Source organism: Leptodactylus fuscus, chromosome 7 (genome assembly GCF_031893055.1).
Source record: "Leptodactylus fuscus isolate aLepFus1 chromosome 7, aLepFus1.hap2, whole genome shotgun sequence".
Taxonomy (NCBI): Eukaryota; Metazoa; Chordata; class Amphibia; order Anura; family Leptodactylidae; genus Leptodactylus; species Leptodactylus fuscus.
Genome location: NC_134271.1, coordinates 153,307,350 through 153,327,001, shown reverse-complemented (window position 1 = coordinate 153,327,001; position 19,652 = coordinate 153,307,350). Strand labels below are relative to the sequence as shown.

At 44.3% G+C, this 19,652-nt stretch overlaps 1 protein-coding gene across 1 annotated transcript in view; it reads right to left on the bottom strand.

The window, feature by feature from the left end:
- Positions 1–2,679: 2,679 nt before the first annotated feature.
- LOC142214651 (NACHT, LRR and PYD domains-containing protein 3-like) overlaps positions 2,680–19,652 on the bottom strand; it is a 260,153-nt gene continuing 243,180 nt past the window's right edge. The window contains exon 14 of the mRNA XM_075283591.1: positions 2,680–2,714. Within this exon, the coding sequence (XP_075139692.1) occupies position 2,714 (1 nt within the window). The 3' untranslated portion in view covers positions 2,680–2,713. The remainder of the gene's footprint in view (positions 2,715–19,652) is intronic.

The window sequence follows — 19,652 nt, the reverse complement described above, 5'->3', positions numbered from 1 at the left end:
ATATATATATATATATATATATATATATATATACACACACACATACAGTCCTATGAAAAAGTTTGGGCACCCCTATTAATCTTAATCATTTTTAGTTCTAAATATTTTGGTGTTTGCAGCAGCCATTTCAGTTTGATATATCTAATAACTGATGGACACAGTAATATTTCAGGATTGAAATGAGGTTTATTGTACTAACAGAAAATGCGCAATATGCATTAATCCAAAATTTGACCGGTGCAAAAGTATGGGCACCCTTATCATTTTATTGATTTGAATACTCCTAACTACTTTTTACTGACTTACTGAAGCACAAAATTGGTTTTGTAACCTCAGTGAGCTTTGAACTTCATAGCCAGATGTATCCAATCATGAGAAAAGGTATTTAAGGTGGCCAATTGCAAGTTGTTCTACTATTTGAATCTCCTCTGAAGAGTGGCATCATGGGCTACTCAAAACAACTCTCAAATGATCTGAAAACAAAGATTGTTCAACATAGTTGTTCAGCAGAAGGATACAAAAAGCTGTCTCAGAGATTTAACCTGTCAGTTTCCACTGTGAGGAACATAGTAAGGAAATGGAAGACCATAGGGACAGTTCTTGTTAAGCCCAGAAGTGGCAGGCCAAGAAAAATATCAGAAAGGCAGAGAAGAAGAATGGTGAGAACAGTCAAGGACAATCCACAGACCTCCTCCAAAGAGCTGCAGCATCATCTTGCTGCAGATGGTGTCACTGTGCATCGGTCAACTATACAGCGCACTTTGCACAAATAGAAGCTGTATGGGAGAGTGATGAGAAAGAAGCCGTTTCTGCACGTACGCCACAAATAGAGTTGCCTGAGGTATGAAAAAGCACATTTGGACAAGGCAGCTTCATTTTGGAAACAAAAATTGAGTTGTTTGGTTATAAAAAAAGGCGTTATGCATGGCGTCCAAAAAGAAACAGCATTCCAAGAAAAACACATGCTACCCACTGTAAAATTTGGTGGAGGTTCCATCATGCTTTGGGGCTGTGTGGCCAATGCCGGCACCGGGAATCTTGTTAAAGTTGAGAGTCGCATGGATTCCACTCAGTATCAGCAGATTCTTGAGAATCATGTTCAAGAATCAGTGACGAAGTTGAAGTTATGCCAGGGATGGATATTTCAGCAAGACAATGATCCAAAACACCGCTCCAAATCCTCAGGCATTCATGCAGAGGAACAATTACAATGTTCTGGAATGGCCATCCCAGTCCCCAGACCTGAATATCATTGAACATCTGTGGGATGATTTGAAGCGGGCTGTCCATGCTCGGCGAACATCTAACTTAACTGAACTTGAATTGTTTGTCCAAAATACCTTTATCCAGGATCCAGGAACTGATTAAAAGCTACAGGAAGCGACTAGAGGCTGTTATCTTTGCAAAAGGAGGATCTACTAAATATTAATGTCACTTTTCTGTTGAGGTGCCCATACTTTTGCACCGGTCAAATTTTGGTTTAATGCATATTGCACATTTTCTGTTAGTACAATAAACCTCATTTCAATCCTGAAATATTACTGTGTCCATCAGTTATTAGATATATCAAACTGAAATGGCTGCTGCAAACACCAAAATATTTAGAACTAAAAATGATTAAGATTAATAGGGGTGCCCAAACTTTTTCATAGGACTGTATATACACCATACAGTACTGTGTATATATATATACTGTATATACACCATACAGTACTGTATATATATATATATACACACACCATACAGTCCTGTATATATACACATATATACACCATACAGTCCTGTATATATACACATATATACACCATACAGTCCTGTATAGATACACATATATACACCATACAGTCCTGTATAGATACACATATATACACCATACAGTCCTGTATAGATACACATATATACACCATACAGTCCTGTATAGATACACATATATACACCATACAGCCCTGTATAGATACACATATACACACCATACAGTCCTGTATATATATATACAAATATATACACCATACAGTCCTGTATAGATACATCTTCAACTGAATATCTGCCAACTTATGTGACAGTTAGCAGAACATCCTAGATAAGCACAAAATGTTACATATACCACAGCACTGAGCATCAACGGTCATGTACACCACAACTTCTCGTATCTACAGGTTTTTTAGAATGATAACAGACTACGTCTAACCACTGGCGTGCAGTTTCTATAGATCAGCAGAATGAGTCTAACTGCTAACGTGCAGTCTGAGACTTGTGGTTTTGCTGTCCAACTGACTTTGTCTCTTAATAAAAGAGCAAGTTTATTTTAACCCTTACAATTCCTCCATTTTTAGACATTATTCTCCTATCAGATGAGTACATTCACCTACAATGTAGATGCCAGGCCCATTGGATTCCCCATCTGATATTCCTATAATGTCTACCATTTATGTCTAGCTTTATCAGAACATCGATAAAAAAACACATCAAAATTAACTTGAGAAAGCATGAAGCAAGTAATGTCCATCTCTTCATTCCTGCCGTGGTTCAGGAACCTTTTTACAATGGGAAGCATGTATCCAGGTAGATTTTCCCTTCAATTTGACTGAAGTGACAGTTATCAGCAGCACTTGGAGGGACCGTCATATCTGGGTTCAAGAGACTTCCTGGTATGTCTTTTCACGACCAGCAATCACTGGGCTGCAAGCTATGTGTTCCTGAAAAATCAAAAGAGTCTGGAATAGAAGAAAACACCTGTTTATATGTTACTTTCAATCTTTGACACAAGCTCTGGACATAGCTGGCAGTGCTATAATAATTGAGTTGTAAAGTCTGGGAAAAATACAACCCTAGTCTAGGCATACTTCCAAAAAGCACCTCAAATGGTGACAGACCTGTTTTTCTATTAGGAGTGGTCCTCACTGAGTATAATGCTAGAGACAGGCACTCTGGCCAGGGCCTTCCTGTCTCTGCCATGGCTTTCTGGATTTTCAACTTTAGTGTGCCATTCAACCTTTCCACTTTGCCTGAACTCTGGGGATGGTAGGGTGTGTGGAAAGCTTGCTCAATTCCTAATACAGACATTATTTCCTTCATTATTTCACCTGTGAATTGTGTACCTCTATCAGATTCTATCACCTCAGGTATCCCCAATCTACACACAAGCTCAGACATCAATTTCTTGGCAGTTATCTGTGCGGTTGTCCAGCTCACAGGATAGGCCTCGGCCCAACCACACAAACCAACACATACTCGTACATTCCAGACTTAGGCAACTGTATGTAATCTACTTGTATTCTCTGAAATGGATACAGGGGTATTGGTGTGCATGTGGTAGGTGTTTTAACTACCTGTCCTGGATTGTGTAGAGCACATATGTGACATGCATTTACGTGATTACCTGCAACCCTTCCAAAACCTAGGGCAAACCATAGTTTACCCACTAGTGACTCCATGGCATTTTGAGAGGCGTGCACCTTACTGTGGGCCAAACCAACCATTTGGGGATATGCTGCTGCGAGCAGACACAGTCTTTCCCCCATTTTCCACATTCCTTCACATTCTCTGGCACCAGTCACCTTAGAGTACAGCCCCTTGGGATCTGCTAGGTCAATGTCTATTTTACTCACCTGGTTGAGACCCTTCCACGGCAGTAGTGCCGCTGCTCTGGCTGCTCGATCAGCCTTCTCATTTCCAATACTTTCAGGGTCTCTTCCCTTCGTGTGAGCTCTAACTTTCACAATTGCCAACTGCTTAGGGAGCAATATGGCCTCCATCAACTGACTTACTAAGCTTCCATTCTTAATTGGCTTACCTTGTGCCGTCAGGAAGTTCCTGGACCTCCATATTGGACCATAACTATGTGCAATGCCATACGCATACCTGGAGTCAGTGTAAATGTTTGCTGTGCTATCCTTAGCTACTTTGCAGGCTTCTATAATTCAGCCTCTTGTGCTGACGTGTGGTGGAAGGGCTTCTTATAGTATGGTGTCATGTATAGTGACTACAGCATACCCTGTAACAAATTTGCCTTTGTCTGTTAGGTACCTGGAACCGTCCACAAACATCTCATAGTCAGAATTCTCCAATGGGGCATCAGTAACATGACTGAAGCCGCCTCTTCTGAGAGGGAGTTTAAAAATATCTCATTAATAATAAAATTTAAAAAAATAAATAAATTAAAAATATCTCATCATCTACTCCCCCCTTTGAATCATGAACTCCTACTGGTAAAAAAGTTGCAGGATTCAAAAGTCAAACAACGCTGAAATGAGATGTTGGAGGAGGATTGTAGAGCAAATTCCATCTTGCGCTGTCTTGCCAAAGACAAATGACGTCTATCTACCTGTGTGAGGATTGCATGGATGTCATGTGGTGTGTATACCACCAGGGGGTGATCTAGGACAATGTCGGAGCTTTTTTTTTTTTTCACGCAGGGCCTGTACTGAGAGTACAACCCTTACATGAGGGCATTCCCCATGCTACAGCATCCAAACGTACACTATAATATGCCACAGGACGCTTCCTATCTCAATGTTATTGTGTGAGAATTGCAGTAGCATGTCCCATCATCTCAGTGACATAGATTTGAAAGGGCTTCTGATAGGCAGACTAAGACAGTCATACAAAGGCTGCATGGTCAGAGATGCAGATCTGATCCACGGCCTACAGTATGACACCAAACCCAAAAAGGTATGTAACTGAGCATGAGAGGTTGGCACCTGCATTTCTCTTACCACTTTGGTCCGTTCATCTGAAAGATGTTTGGTACCTTGGCTCAGACAATGACCTAAAAACACCACCTTTTGCTTACAAAATTGCAGCTTGTCTTTACTGGACTTACAACCGTTACGGTAGAGGAAACACAGCAGGTTTATGGTAGCGGCTTCACATGTCTGTTTATCTGGGGCACAAAGAAGAAACATTATCAACATATTGCAACAATACAACAGCATCAGAGGCAGGGTCCCAGGCATTCATGATCAGTGTGAGACACCTTGTGAACTGATTTGGACTATTTTGCGCTCCTTGTGGCAGGACTGTCCACGTGTATTGTTTACCTCTGAAGGTGAAAGCAAACAGCTACTGGCAACACTACCGGGGTCTCTAGCAAAGTTACTTTGTTCAATTCTCTTGGGCCATGGACCATGCGGTAAGTATCTGGTTTGCCCTTTTAGCCCTTCTTTTTGACAGGGAACAGTGGTGTCTTGGCCACTGACATACATTCTTTTAACAATTCTACAATAGTTGTGGCTATAGCATTTACTTGGGCGCGTGTCAATGGGTACCGTTTGATTCTAGGTGGCTTTGCTCCTGGTTTGAAGTTTACCATAACAGGAGGAACATCTAATTTGACTACATATCCCAGCAGACTTATTTATATAACCCCAAGTAAATTCAGTTTTCTACAACTTCTAAACACTCCAGAATTACAAACAATTCATTGAGGTAAGTAAATGCTCAAAATATATCAGCAGAGAAGGCAGAAGCCTTAAATAAGAGATCAAATCTATCCCCTGATCACCATAACAAAAATGTATACACAAAAAAAAAAAAAAACATTACAGAGCAGATATGTGAGTGACTTCTGATTTACTTAGACAGCTATCTAGCACCTTGTAACAAACAATGCCCCAGAAACACCACTTTAGTTTTTTCAGAACTGCAATTTCTCTTTACCTGCGTATACATGTTTAGGGGCGTTCTGTGCCCTTTGTGGTAAGATAGTTCACATGTATTACCTACCCCTATGGGGCCTAATCCCATATCAGAAGGATCATCCGAATAACAATGACCAATAACAATGTACATGTACAAGATAAAACTTTTTCACACAATAAATACCGATTGTTAATATTCATAGATTTATAATATAAACCCATAACCAATATTTATATTACTTAAATAAGTCTAAAGCCCATGTGATATACTTGATACACACAAGCACCAATAAACACTGAGTACATAGTACATGTACATGTTATATCAAGTACATCTCATATTCACCAAAACACACATATATGCATTCAACATTGGAAAGAACTTTATGCCCCCCTTTTCATATCTACTTGTCACCACCCTTTGGGGTTATCAGCTCAATATCTTTATCTACTCGCTGTGGAGACTGAAAATGTAACAATACAGACATGAACAAACAGAACATGTACACATGGCAGACACATGTAACTTATACATATAACTGACACACATATGGGCCCATTCACTTCTCTGAACCTTCCATACAAACATGCAAACTTCACACTGGAGCTCCAGACAACACACATCCATTAAATCATAAAGAACTTGTCTCTACTAAAATCACAATTTCTTATATATATTTTATACTGTGATATCACTTATTATCTCAGGATGGACACACCCTATTCTTCTTTTCCTACAAATAATCACAGAGTTAGTTATAATCCCCGCACAGCTAAATATTGAGGGGAAAACAAAACAAAACATATAAGTAGATACCTTCATATTCTCACCAATTTGTATATTACTGGTAAAATAAACATAATAATTAGAGATGAGCGAACAGTGTTCTATCGAACACATGTTCGATCGGATATCAGGGTGTTCGCCATGTTCGAATCGAATCGAACACCACGTGGTAAAGTGCGCCAAAATTCGATTCCCCTCCCACCTTCCCTGGCGCCTTTTTTGCACCAATAACAGCGCAGGGGAGGTGGGACAGGAACTACGACACCGGGGGCATTGAAAAAAATTGGAAAAAGTCATTGGCTGCCGAAATCAGGTGACCTCCATTTTAGACGAATAGTGGATTTCAAATCCGGGTCATATGAGAATGTGAACTTTGTGACTATGAGACAGGGATAGCTGTACAGGCAGGGATAGCTAGGGATAACCTTTATTTAGGGGGGAATGTTATTAAAAATAACTTTTTGGGGCTCTATCGGGTGTGTAATTGTGATTTTTGTGAGATAAACTTTTTCCCATAGGGATGCATTGGCCAGCGCTGATTGGCCGAATTCCGTACTCTGGCCAATCAGTGCTGGCCAATGCATTCTATTAGCTTGATGAAGCAGAGTGTGCACAAGGGTTCAAGCGCACCCTCGGCTCTGATGTAGCAGAGCCGAGGCTGCACAAGGGTTCAAGCGCACCCTCGGCTCTGATGTAGGAGAGCCGAGGGTGCACTTGAACCCTTGTGCACCCTCAGCTCTGCTACATCAGAGCCGAGGGTGCGCTTGAACCCTTGTGCACACTCTGCTTCATCAAGCTAATAGAATGCATTGGCCAGCGCTGATTGGCCAATGTATTCTATTAGCCTGATGAAGTAGAGCTGAATGTGTGTGCTAAGCACACACATTCAGCTCTACTTCATCGGGCTAATAGAATGCATTGGCCAGCGCTGATTGGCCAGAGTACGGAACTCGACCAATCAGCGCTGGCTCTGCTGGAGGAGGCGGAGTCTAAGATCGCTCCACACCAGTCTCCATTCAGGTCCGACCTTAGACTCCGCCTCCTCCGGCAGAGCCAGCGCTGATTGGCCGAAGGCTGGCCAATGCATTCCTATGCGAATGCAGACTTAGCAGTGCTGAGTCAGTTTTGCTCAACTACACATCTGATGCACACTCGGCACTGCTACATCAGATGTAGCAATCTGATGTAGCAGAGCCGAGGGTGCACTAGAACCCCTGTGCAAACTCAGTTCACGCTAATAGAATGCATTGGCCAGCGCTGATTGGCCAATGCATTCTATTAGCCCGATGAAGTAGAGCTGAATGTGTGTGCTAAGCACACACATTCAGCACTGCTTCATCACGCCAATACAATGCATTAGCCAGTGCTGATTGGCCAGAGTACGGAATTCGGCCAATCAGCGCTGGCTCTGCTGGAGGAGGCGGAGTCTAAGGTCGGACCTGAATGGAGACTGGTGTGGAGCGATCTTAGACTCCGCCTCCTCCAGCAGAGCCAGCGCTGATTGGTCGAGTTCCGTACTCTGGCCAATCAGCACTGGCTAATGCACACACATTCAGCTCTACTTCATCAGGCTAATAGAATACATTGGCCAATCAGCGCTGGCCAATGCATTCTATTAGCTTGATGAAGCAGAGTGTGCACAAGGGTTCAAGCGCACCCTCGGCTCTGATGTAGCAGAGCTGAGGGTGCACAAGGGTTCAAGTGCACCCTCGGCTCTCCTACATCAGAGCCGAGGGTGCGCTTGAACCCTTGTGCAGCCTCAGCTCTGCTACATCAGAGCCGAGGGTGCGCTTGAACCCTTGTGCACACTCTGCTTCATCAAGCTAATAGAATGCATTGGCCAGCGCTGATTGGCCAGAGTACGGAATTCGGCCAATCAGCGCTGGCTCTGCTGGAGGAGGCGGAGTCTAAGATCGCTCCACACCAGTCTCCATTCAGGTCCGACCTTAGACTCCGCCTCCTCCAGCAGAGCCAGCGCTGATTGGCCGAATTCCGTACTCTGGCCAATCAGCACTGGCTAATGCATTGTATTGGCGTGATGAAGCAGTGCTGAATGTGTGTGCTTAGCACACACATTCAGCTCTACTTCATCGGGCTAATAGAATGCATTGGCCAATCAGCGCTGGCCAATGCATTCTATTAGCGTGAACTGAGTTTGCACAGGGGTTCTAGTGCACCCTCGGCTCTGCTACATCAGATTGCTACATCTGATGTAGCAGTGCCGAGTGTGCATCAGATGTGTAGTTGAGCAAAACTGACTCAGCACTGCTAAGTCTGCATTCGCATAGGAATGCATTGGCCAGCCTTCGGCCAATCAGCGCTGGCTCTGCCGGAGGAGGCGGAGTCTAAGGTCGGACCTGAATGGAGACTGGTGTGGAGCGATCTTAGACTCCGCCTCCTCCAGCAGAGCCAGCGCTGATTGGCCGAATTCCGTACTCTGGCCAATCAGCACTGGCTAATGCATTGTATTGGCGTGATGAAGCAGTGCTGAATGTGTGTGCTTAGCACACACATTCAGCTCTACTTCATCGGGCTAATAGAATGCATTGGCCAGCGCTGATTGGCCGAATTCCGTACTCTGGCCAATCAGCACTGGCTAATGCATTGTATTGGCGTGATGAAGCAGTGCTGAATGAGTGTGCTTAGCACACACATTCAGCTCTACTTCATCGGGCTAATAGAATGCATTGGCCAATCAGCGCTGGCCAATGCATTCTATTAGCGTGAACTGAGTTTGCACAGGGGTTCTAGTGCACCCTCGGCTCTGCTACATCAGATTGCTACATCTGATGTAGCAGTGCCGAGTGTGCATCAGATGTGTAGTTGAGCAAAACTGACTCAGCACTGCTAAGTCTGCATTCGCATAGGAATGCATTGGCCAGCCTTCGGCCAATCAGCGCTGGCTCTGCCGGAGGAGGCGGAGTCTAAGGTCGGACCTGAATGGAGACTGGTGTGGAGCTATCTTAGACTCCGCCTCCTCCAGCAGAGCCAGCGCTGATTGGTCGAGTTCCGTACTCTGGCCAATCAGCACTGGCCAATGCATTTCTATGGGGAAAAGTTAGCTTGCGAAAATCGCAAACTGACAGGGATTTCCATGAAATAAAGTGACTTTTATGCCCCCAGACATGCTTCCCCTGCTGTCCCAGTGTCATTCCAGGGTGTTGGTATCATTTCCTGGGGTGTCATAGTGGACTTGGTGACCCTCCAGACACGAATTTGGGTTTCCCCCTTAACGAGTTTATGTTCCCCATAGACTATAATAGGGTTCGAAACCCATTCGAACACTCGAACAGTGAGCGGCTGTTCGAATCGAATTTCGAACCTCGAACATTTTAGTGTTCGCTCATCTCTAATAATAATGATGATCTCAAATTTATGTCATTAGTTCAATCTCACAGACATTACCATGAAGAGAAATCTCAAACTGGGACAACCTTTCCTGAATAAAGGACACTATAGACATTCTAGAAATTCCTTAATTCTTATTGTCCTGACCCCTGATCAGGGACAGGCAGGCAGCTTCTAGACTGTCTTTTGTTATTATCACTTCGCTTAGGACACCAGCAATCTCTGGCCAAGTGTCCTTGTTTTCCACAATTAAAACACTTTCAAGTTTCCCTCTATCCCTGTATTTATCCTGCATAATCTAATCTCTATTGGTCCCAAAATTTACTATCAAACAGTCCTGTCTTGGGAACCCCTGCTCTCTTAAGAATTTTTTTTTTTTTTTTACTTGGGCGGCAACTTCTCTCTCTCCCATCCCTATTAGTTCATATGGGGTGTACCCTATCTCAGAGGGTCCCTTCCCCATACTGGCTGGTAGCTAATCAGCCGTGAGCTTCCCACTCCTCTAGGGCAACTAAGACAATAGAGGGTCACTTTGACTTCTCTTAGTGGGAACTCCCAAACAGTCACTCTGTTATCCTTGAACTAATCTTAATGTGCAAGTCTCTGGCTTAGTGTCCCTTTACCGAGATACCCCTGAATCTTTGCACTTTTACTAATCTCTGATGTGCAAGTTTCTGGCTTAGTGTCCCTTTACCGAGACACCCCTGAATCTTTGCACTTTTACTTGCGCAGATTCTACTCCGTCCTTAGTGAAACAAGGACTTTTCAATCACTCAGTACTTCTACTCTAGGGATTAAAGATGGAAAATAACTTTCCCTTCTGTGCCGCCTTATACACTTTATAACAGATATAAATGGTGAACAGAATCAAACTTAAATAAACCAAAGAAAATGTACAAGGTCTCCCTATTCAACTACAGCAAACATACCCTCCCGGTTCTTCCGCACTATATAATTGGCATCGATTCGATTATTAAGACATGCAGCACTCACCTCACTTATCAACACACAGGATCCGGGACACGTAGGAACTCAGATTAATTATTTGGTAAGATAAAAGCTTACCTTTTACAGCGCTGTTTTATTCATCTGAGGTCCTCCGGGCCCGCTTCCAAAATCGGTTGGTAAGTGGATCAGTACACTATCGGCTGCACATCAAACGATTATCGATACCCCACGTTTGGGCTGCCAGGTTCTGTTGGGGGGCTTAAGACCCCCCTGGGTTATGTTTGTCGTAGTTCTCATTGCAAAAAGAGGAAGTTACGAGCGCTCGGGTGACACACACAACAGACACAGCTGTCAGTTATTCAAGTGCCACCCTTTATTGTTCAGCAGCACAGGTTTATAAAGGAAGCACAAATGCATACAGGTCACATGACCCGACATCTAAATATGGTCTCATGGATCCGGTAACACGTAGCATATATTTTCACATACATATATATATATCTTCAACTGAACATCTGCCAACTTATGTGACAGTTAGCAGAACATCCTAGATAAGCACAAAATGTTACATATACCACAGCACTGAGCATCAACGGTCATGTACACCACAACTTCTCGTATCTACAGGTTTTTTAGAATGATAACAGACTACGTCTAACCACTGGCGTGCAGTTTCTATAGATCAGCAGAATGAGTCTAACTGCTAACGTGCAGTCTGAGACTTGTGGTTTTGCTGTCCAACTGACTTTATCTCTTAATAAAAGAGCAAGTTTATTTTAACCCTTACAATATATACAAATATATACACCATACAGTCCTGTATATATATATATATATACACACATATATAACCCATACAGTCCTGTATAGATACACATATATACACCATACAGTCCTGTATATATATACACATATATACACCATACAGTCCTGTATATAGATACACATATATACACCATACAGTCCTGTATATAGATACACATATATACACCATACAGTCCTGTATATATATACACATATATACACCATACAGTCCTGTATATAGATACAAATATATACACCATACAGTCCTGTATATAGATACAAATATATACACCATACAGTCCTGTATATATATACACATATATACACCATACAGTCCTGTATATATATATACACATATATAACCCATACAGTCCTGTATAGATACACATATATACACCATACAGTCCTGTATATATATACACATATATACACCATACAGTCCTGTATATAGATATAAATATATACACCATACAGTCCTGTATATATATACACATATATACACCATACAGTCCTGTATATATATACACATATATACACCATACAGTCCTGTATATATATATATATATATATACACATATATAACCCATACAGTCCTGTATAGATACACATATATACACCATACAGTCCTGTATATATATACACATATATACACCATACATTCCAGTATATATATATATATATATATATATATATATATATATATATATATATATATACACCATACAGTCCTATGTAACCTGATTTTTTTTTAAGTCAATGTCAAGGTAGAAAAACCGCTAGCGGATTTTTTAAAAGCGTTTTTTGACAGAAAAACGCCTCAAAAAAACACCAGTCGGATTTTCCGCCTCCCATTGACTTGCATTGATTTTTTGAGGCGGAAAACGCTTAAAAAAAAACGCCTCACAAATTTATTCTTAGTGGATTTTTCCTGACCAAATTCTGACTAAAAAACACAGTGTAAACTCAGCCTAAGTATTTGCGGCTTTCCGGACATTTCCTTGGTGTTTCTCCTTGAAGACTTAACCCCTAACTGTCCGGATCACAGAGAACGTCGTGCATTTGTCCGTGGCGGCAGTAACATGGCGTCTGTCTGATCCTATTACAATAAGGCCTCATTCTTACACTAATACAAGGACATGGCGGCCATCTTACCTGATAGTGATCCTGGGTCCTCAGCGAGGCCTTATGGGGGTGACTGTGAGAGGGCGAGTCCAGTCCTACAAGTCACCCCCAAATCTGCCCCTCAGGCTCCAGTACAAGATATTGTAGGATATAGAGAATCTCCTGAGGGAAGACAAACATGGCCGACCATGAGGGCCACACAATGGAGGAGTGAGGGATGATGGGGTCACATGACCAGCTGTTATGGCCGCCCATTATGGCACTTATAGGATGTAATGGCGGCACCAGAAGCGACTACTCGGCAGCCTGAGGAGATTCTCCAAGTCTTCTGTTATCACACCGGGAGCCGTCACTGCTCAGCTATAGGGGACAGAAGTCTATAGGTGACCTCATGGGGACATAAAGCTGGTGAGAGGGGTGACGGGGGGCGGAGAGTCACTGCCCGAGAGTCCGCACAGGCTGATACATCTCCCTCCTCCTCCATCCCCCTCCTCCTCCTCCTCCAGGGGATGATCCATTACATTTGGCTGCTGCAGACCAGTCTAATCCATCCCTGACCCGGCTCCGGGTAACTGTTGTGTATAGTGTGTGCGTGTATGTATAATATATATATATATATATATATATATACATATACTGTCCTGTGTGTGTCTATATATCTGTATACTGTCCCGTGTGTATGTACGTATATGTCTGTGTACGTGTCCTGTGTGTGTCTATATGTCCGTATACTGTCCTGTGTGTGTCTATATGTCCGTATACTGTCCTGTGTGTGTCTATATGTCTGTATACTGTCCTGTGTGTGTGTGTCTATATGTCTGTATATTGTCCTGTGTGTGTCTATATGTCTGAGTATGTGTCCCGTGTGTGTCTATATGTCCGCATACTGTCCTGTGTGTGTCTATATGTCTGTGTATGTGTCCTGTGTGTGTGTCTATATGTCTGTATACTGTCCTGTGTGTGTGTCTATATGTCTGTATACTGTCATGTGTGTGTCTATGTCTGTATACTGTCCTGTGTGTATATACGTATATGTCTGTATACTGTCCTGTGTGTGTGTATATATATGTCTGTATACTGCCCTGTGTGTGTCTATATGTCTGTGTACTGTCCTGTGTGTGTCTATATGTCTGTGTACTGTCCTGTGTCTATATACTGTCCTGTGTGTATATATGTATATATCTGTCTACGTGTCCTGTGTGTGTCTATATGTCTGCATACTGCCCTGTGTGTGTCTATATGTCTGTATACTGTCCTGTGTGTGTCTGTATACTGTCCTGTGTGTGTCAATATGTCTGCATACTGCCCTGTGTGTCTATATGTCTGTATCCTGTCCTGTGTGTGTCTATATGTCTGTATACTGTCCTGTGTGTGTCTATGTCTGTATACTGTCCTGTGTGTGTCTGTATACTGTCCTCTGTGTGTCTATATATCTGTATACTGTCCTGTGTGTATATACCTATATGTCTGTGTACGTGTCCTGTGTGTGTCTATATGTCTGTGTACTGTCCTGTGTGTGTCTATATGTCTGTGTACTGTCCTGTGTGTCTATATATCTGTATACTGTCCTGTGTGTATATATGTATATATCTGTCTACGTGTCCTGTGTGTGTCTATATGTCTGCATACTGCCCTGTGTGTGTCTATATGTCTGCATACTGCCCTGTGTGTGTCTATATGTCTGTATACTGTCCTGTGTGTGTCTATATGTCTGTATACTGTCCTGTGTGTCTATATGTCTGTATACTGTCCTGTGTGTGTCTGTATACTGTCCTCTGTGTGTCTATATGTCTGTATACTGTCATGTGTGTGTCTATATATCTGTATACTGTCCTGTGTGTATATACCTATGTCTGTGTACGTGTCCTGTGTGTGTCTATATGTCTGTGTACTGTCCTGTGTTTGTCTATAGGACTGTATACTGTCCTGTGTTTGTCTATAGGACTGTATACTGTCCTGTGTGTGTCTATAGGACTGTATACTGTCCTGTGTGTGTCTATATGTCTGTGTACTATCCTATTTGTGTCTATAGGTCTGTATACTGTCCTGTGTGTATATACGTACATGTCTGTGTACGTATCCTGTGTATATTTCCCCCCTCACTGTTCACCCCTTTGCCTTGGTAGAATGAGAAATACAGTAGAAAATCAGAAAAAAACCTGTTCATGCAGAATTTTTCTGTTTTGTTTTTCTTACAGGTTCTGCGACTTCAGAGACTTCCAGAATCCAGACCTGTCTGATATCTAACCCTGGATATTATAGTGGAACCCTATACGATGCTGTGCAGGTAGGATGTGGCTACTAGTAGTCCGCTGTAGTATTCCCCTATACGATGCTGTGCAGGTGGGATGTGGCTACTAGTAGTCGGCTGTAGTATTCCCCCTATATGATGCTGTGCAGGTAGGATGTGGCTACTAGTAGTCCTCTGTAGTATTCACCCTATACGATGCTGTGCAGGTAGGATGTGGCTACTAGTAGTCCTCTGTAGTATTCACCCTATACGATGCTGTGCAGGTAGGATGTGGCTACTAGTAGTTCTCTGTAGTATTCACCCTATACGATGCTGTGCAGGTAGGATGTGGCTTCTAGTAGTCCGCTGTAGTATTCCCCCTATACGATGCTGTCCAGGTAGGATGTGGCTACTAGTAGTCCGCTGTAGTATTCCCCCTATATGATGCTGAGCAGGTAGGATGTGGCTACTAGTAGTCCTCTGTAGTATTCACCCTATACGATGCTGTGCAGGTAGGATGTGGCTACTAGTAGTCCGCTGTAGTATTCCCCCTATACGATGCTGTGCAAGTAGGATGTGGCTACTAGTAGTCCGCTGTAGTATTCCCCCTATACGATGCTGTGCAGGTAGGATGTGGCTACTAGTAGTCCGCTGTAGTATTCCCCCCTATATGATGCTGTGCAGGTAGGATGTGGCAACTAGTAGTCCGCTGTAGTATTAGCCCCTATATGATGCTGTGCAGGTAGCATGTGGCTACTGGGGTCTTATCTATAGGGTTATGTATAGTGTCTGTAGGGTGTATAGGGGGGTCCGGGGTCTTATCTATAGGTTATGTATAGTGTCTGTAGGGTGTATAGGGCAGCCTGGGATTCTCTGGACGTATCTCCTGTGTCTGGGCTCTATCACCGCCATATCTCCTGCTCTGGGGTCTTATCTATAGGGGTATGTATAGGTGTATAGGGCAGCCTGGGATTCTCTGGACGTATCTCCTGTGTCTGGGCTCTATCTCCGCCATATCTCCGGGGTCTTACTATCATCCGGTGCTTTCGGTTTATATTCCGTCTGTCCTGATTCTGTCACTGTGTGAATAATCCTGAATTTCCGGCTGTGAGACTCACCTCACCCATCACCCGCTGATCTGACGTCTCTCCTTCACACCTCGTACACCGCGCTGTGTCTGCAGCATTCATGTCTCCACTTAACCCCATAACTTTATTATTTTTGTCAGGTTCACACCAGGACTTATCCTTGTTGTATATTCAGGTGTCACCATTTTGGGGTCGATGTCCTGGGGCAGATTTATTTGCACCGGCATTTCATACGGCGATATTAATAAAGACCCCGACTGGCGCAGACACAACTGCTATATGGAGGGGCTCTGAATGGAGAGATCTGCACCGGCCTGGGACTGGAATAGATACATTATAATATGTAACTGGTGCGAGTTATAATAAATATGTCAGCCCCGCCTACCCGGCTCCGCCCACATTCACACAAAACGGTGAACGAGGAGAACGGGGGTTGTGTCTCCTGTTTGGTGTAAGGGCCTAAATATGTGGCACAGTATCCTCCACCACAATCCCGGCATAGTCTGTAGTGTTTATAAGGGTCTGTGTGACTAATAATATGATATTTATACATATAACATGCCGTTGTGTGATAATACCGCCTCCATGGGTGTGATGATGCCGCCTCCATGGGTGTGATGATGCCGCCTCCATGGGTGTGATGATGCCGCCACCATGGGTGTGATGATGCCGCCTCCATGGGTGTGATGATGCCGCCTCCATGGGTGTGATGATGCCGCCTCCATGGGTGTGATGATGCCGCCTCCATGGGTGTGATGATGCCGCCTCCATGGGTGTGATGATGCCGCCTCCATGGGTGTGATGATGCCGCCTCCATGGGTGTGATGATACTGCCTCCATGGGTGTAATACTACCGCCTCCATGGGTGTGATGATACCGCCTCTATGTGGTCTCTGGATTCTGACAGCCAGAACTGTTGTAGTTTGCATTGTCACTATTATTGGGTTTGTACAACCTTTTGGTATCACTTTTTCTTGCTTGTTTGGGGGCTGTGAGGCGACATAACACGTTCATTACACATTAGTCATATGTTATGGCGCTCACCATATGGGATTATTCATTATTAATATATTTCTGGGATTATTGTTCCTCAGTACACAGAAGCTTTGTCGCCGTCTACATGGCTTGTACATTACAGGGAGGCCACCATTTATGGCTTTCTGACTCCTCATGTAAGACTTGTTCTATGTACCGAGGACGCGCCCATGTTGTAAGCCGCCTTTGGACCTGCAGATAGATGAAGCAGTGTAAACAGCGAGCACTATGAGGGTGTATCTGTCATGTCGGCTGGAAGGAGGATAAGCTTGGTCTGATAGTTGGCAAATTCTCTTCTATTGATCCCTGCCCAATATCTCGCCCTTGTTATTAGTCTTCTCCCATGTTACATGTGATCCCTCAGATAATATCCAGATAGAAGTTATATATAGGGGGAGAATACGCTGCGGCATCGGGTAGGCTCGGCCATCTCCAGGCCGAGCCTGTCAGTGTCTGCCTATGGTAACCGGCAAGACCGCCAATAACAAGCCATAGGCTATAATCAATGAATCTGCCAATATCGTAATGGCAGTGACTGGAAACCTGGCCTAGAATTTGGCCACAACCAATGATTTCTGTAGGAATCTGGAGATTACAATTTGTGTAATGCAGTGACAGTTCCCAGTATCAACCACTAGGGGGCAGTCTGATTTAGTGTAGCCAGTCAATGACGTCACGATGAGGAATAGCAGACTTCACCCAAAAATTGTGGTACCGAGCAAAATAGGGTTCCAATAGGACGTAACTTCACAATACCAGAGTGCCATTGGTTGGGACATGTCACCATACCAGAGTGTCATTGGTTAGGGAAAATCACCATACCAGAGTGCCATTGGTTAGGGCATGTCACCATACCAGAGTGCCATTGGTTGGGACATGCCACCATACCAGAGTGTCATTGGTTAGGGGACATCACCATACCAGAGTGCCATTGGTTAGGGCATGTCACCATACCAGAGTGCCATTGGTTGGGACACGCCACCATACCAGAGTGTCATTGGTTAGGGGACATCACCATACCAGAGTGCCATTGGTTAGGGGACATCACCATACCAGAGTGCCATTGGTTGGGACACGTCACCATACCAGAGTGCCATTGTCATGTCCCCTCCATCTCTGCCCCCAGATTCATGTCCCCTCCATCTCTGCCCCCAGATTCATGTCCCCTCCATCTCTGCCCCCAGATTCATGTCCCCTCCATCTCTGCCCCCAGATTCATGTCCCCTCCATCTCTGCCCCCAGATTCATGTCCCCTCCATCTCTGCCTCCAGATTCATGTCCCCTCCATCTCTGCCCCCAGATTCATGTCCCCTCCATCTCTGCCTCCAGATTCATGTCCCCTCCATCTCTGCCCCCAGATTCATGTCCCCTCCATCTCTGCCCCCAGATTCATGTCCCCTCCATCTCTGCCCCCAGATTCATGTCCCCTCCATCTCTGCCCCCAGATTCATGTCCCCTCCATCTCTGCCCCCAGATTCATGTCCTCTCCATCTCTGCCTCCAGATTCATGTCCCCTCCATCTCTGCCCCCAGATTCATGTCCCCTCCATCTCTGCCTCCAGATTCATGTCCCCTCCATCTCTGCCTCCAGATTCATGTCCCCTCCATCTCTGCCTCCAGATTCATGTCCCCTCCATCTCTGCCTCCAGATTCATGTCCCCTCCATCTCTGCCTCCAGATTCATGTCCTCTCCATCTCTGCCCCCAGATTCATGTCCCCTCCATCTCTGCCCCCAGATTCATGTCCTCTCCATCTCTGCCTCCAGATTCATGTCCCCTCCATCTCTGCCCCCAGATTCATGTCCTCTCCATCTCTGCCTCCAGATTCATGTCCCTCCATCTCTGCCACCAGTGTCATGCCGTCCTCTCCTTCATCTGCCCCCAGTTTCACATTTCACATAATCCACATTACACTTACCTTTTCCTCGTTCCCCCGCTGCTCTCTGCGCGCCTCTCTCTCTTACTGGCGCACAGTTGTAGACGCGATGAGACGTCATCCCATCGCGTCTACACTGCCGGGTAGCCGGCGGCGAAGTCAGGAGCTGACACAAGGTCAGCTCCTCGCTTCAGCCGCATATGTGTCAGCGAGAGAGGCGCGCAGCAGTGAAGCGAGGAGCTGACCTGTGTCAGCTTCTTGCTTCAGCCAGGTATGTGTTCAACTCAGATCTGCGTCCTCTGGACGCAGATCTGAGTTGAAACAAACAGGACATACAATGACTGCTGCCGGCGCCAGGGGGCCCGGGCCCCCCCCCATTTTTAAATTTGGCCGGGCCCCTGACGCCAGTAGCAGTAGTACTGGCCTATCGGCGGCCCTGGGTATCACTAGGGTCTCTGCCATTGTTCCTGGGTGACAAGTTCTTCTATGAAGGACTTTTATACCCAGGAGTGATGTCAGAATCTTCATTGGGGGGGAGGGGTCCAGATGAAATCTCTAATGTAGATGTGATATGAGCCAAATTGATGACCCAACAAAATCCACAACAAATCCAAGACATAATCCACATGCAGATTTATTGTGGATTTTATGATGCAAAATCCAGAGCGTACACCTTTTATATGTGCGTGTGCCCTCACAGGAAAAAAATAAAAAAATCAGTCCATGATAAAATATTCTATCCAGACACTTGCCTTGGTGAGTCAGTCAGCAGAATAC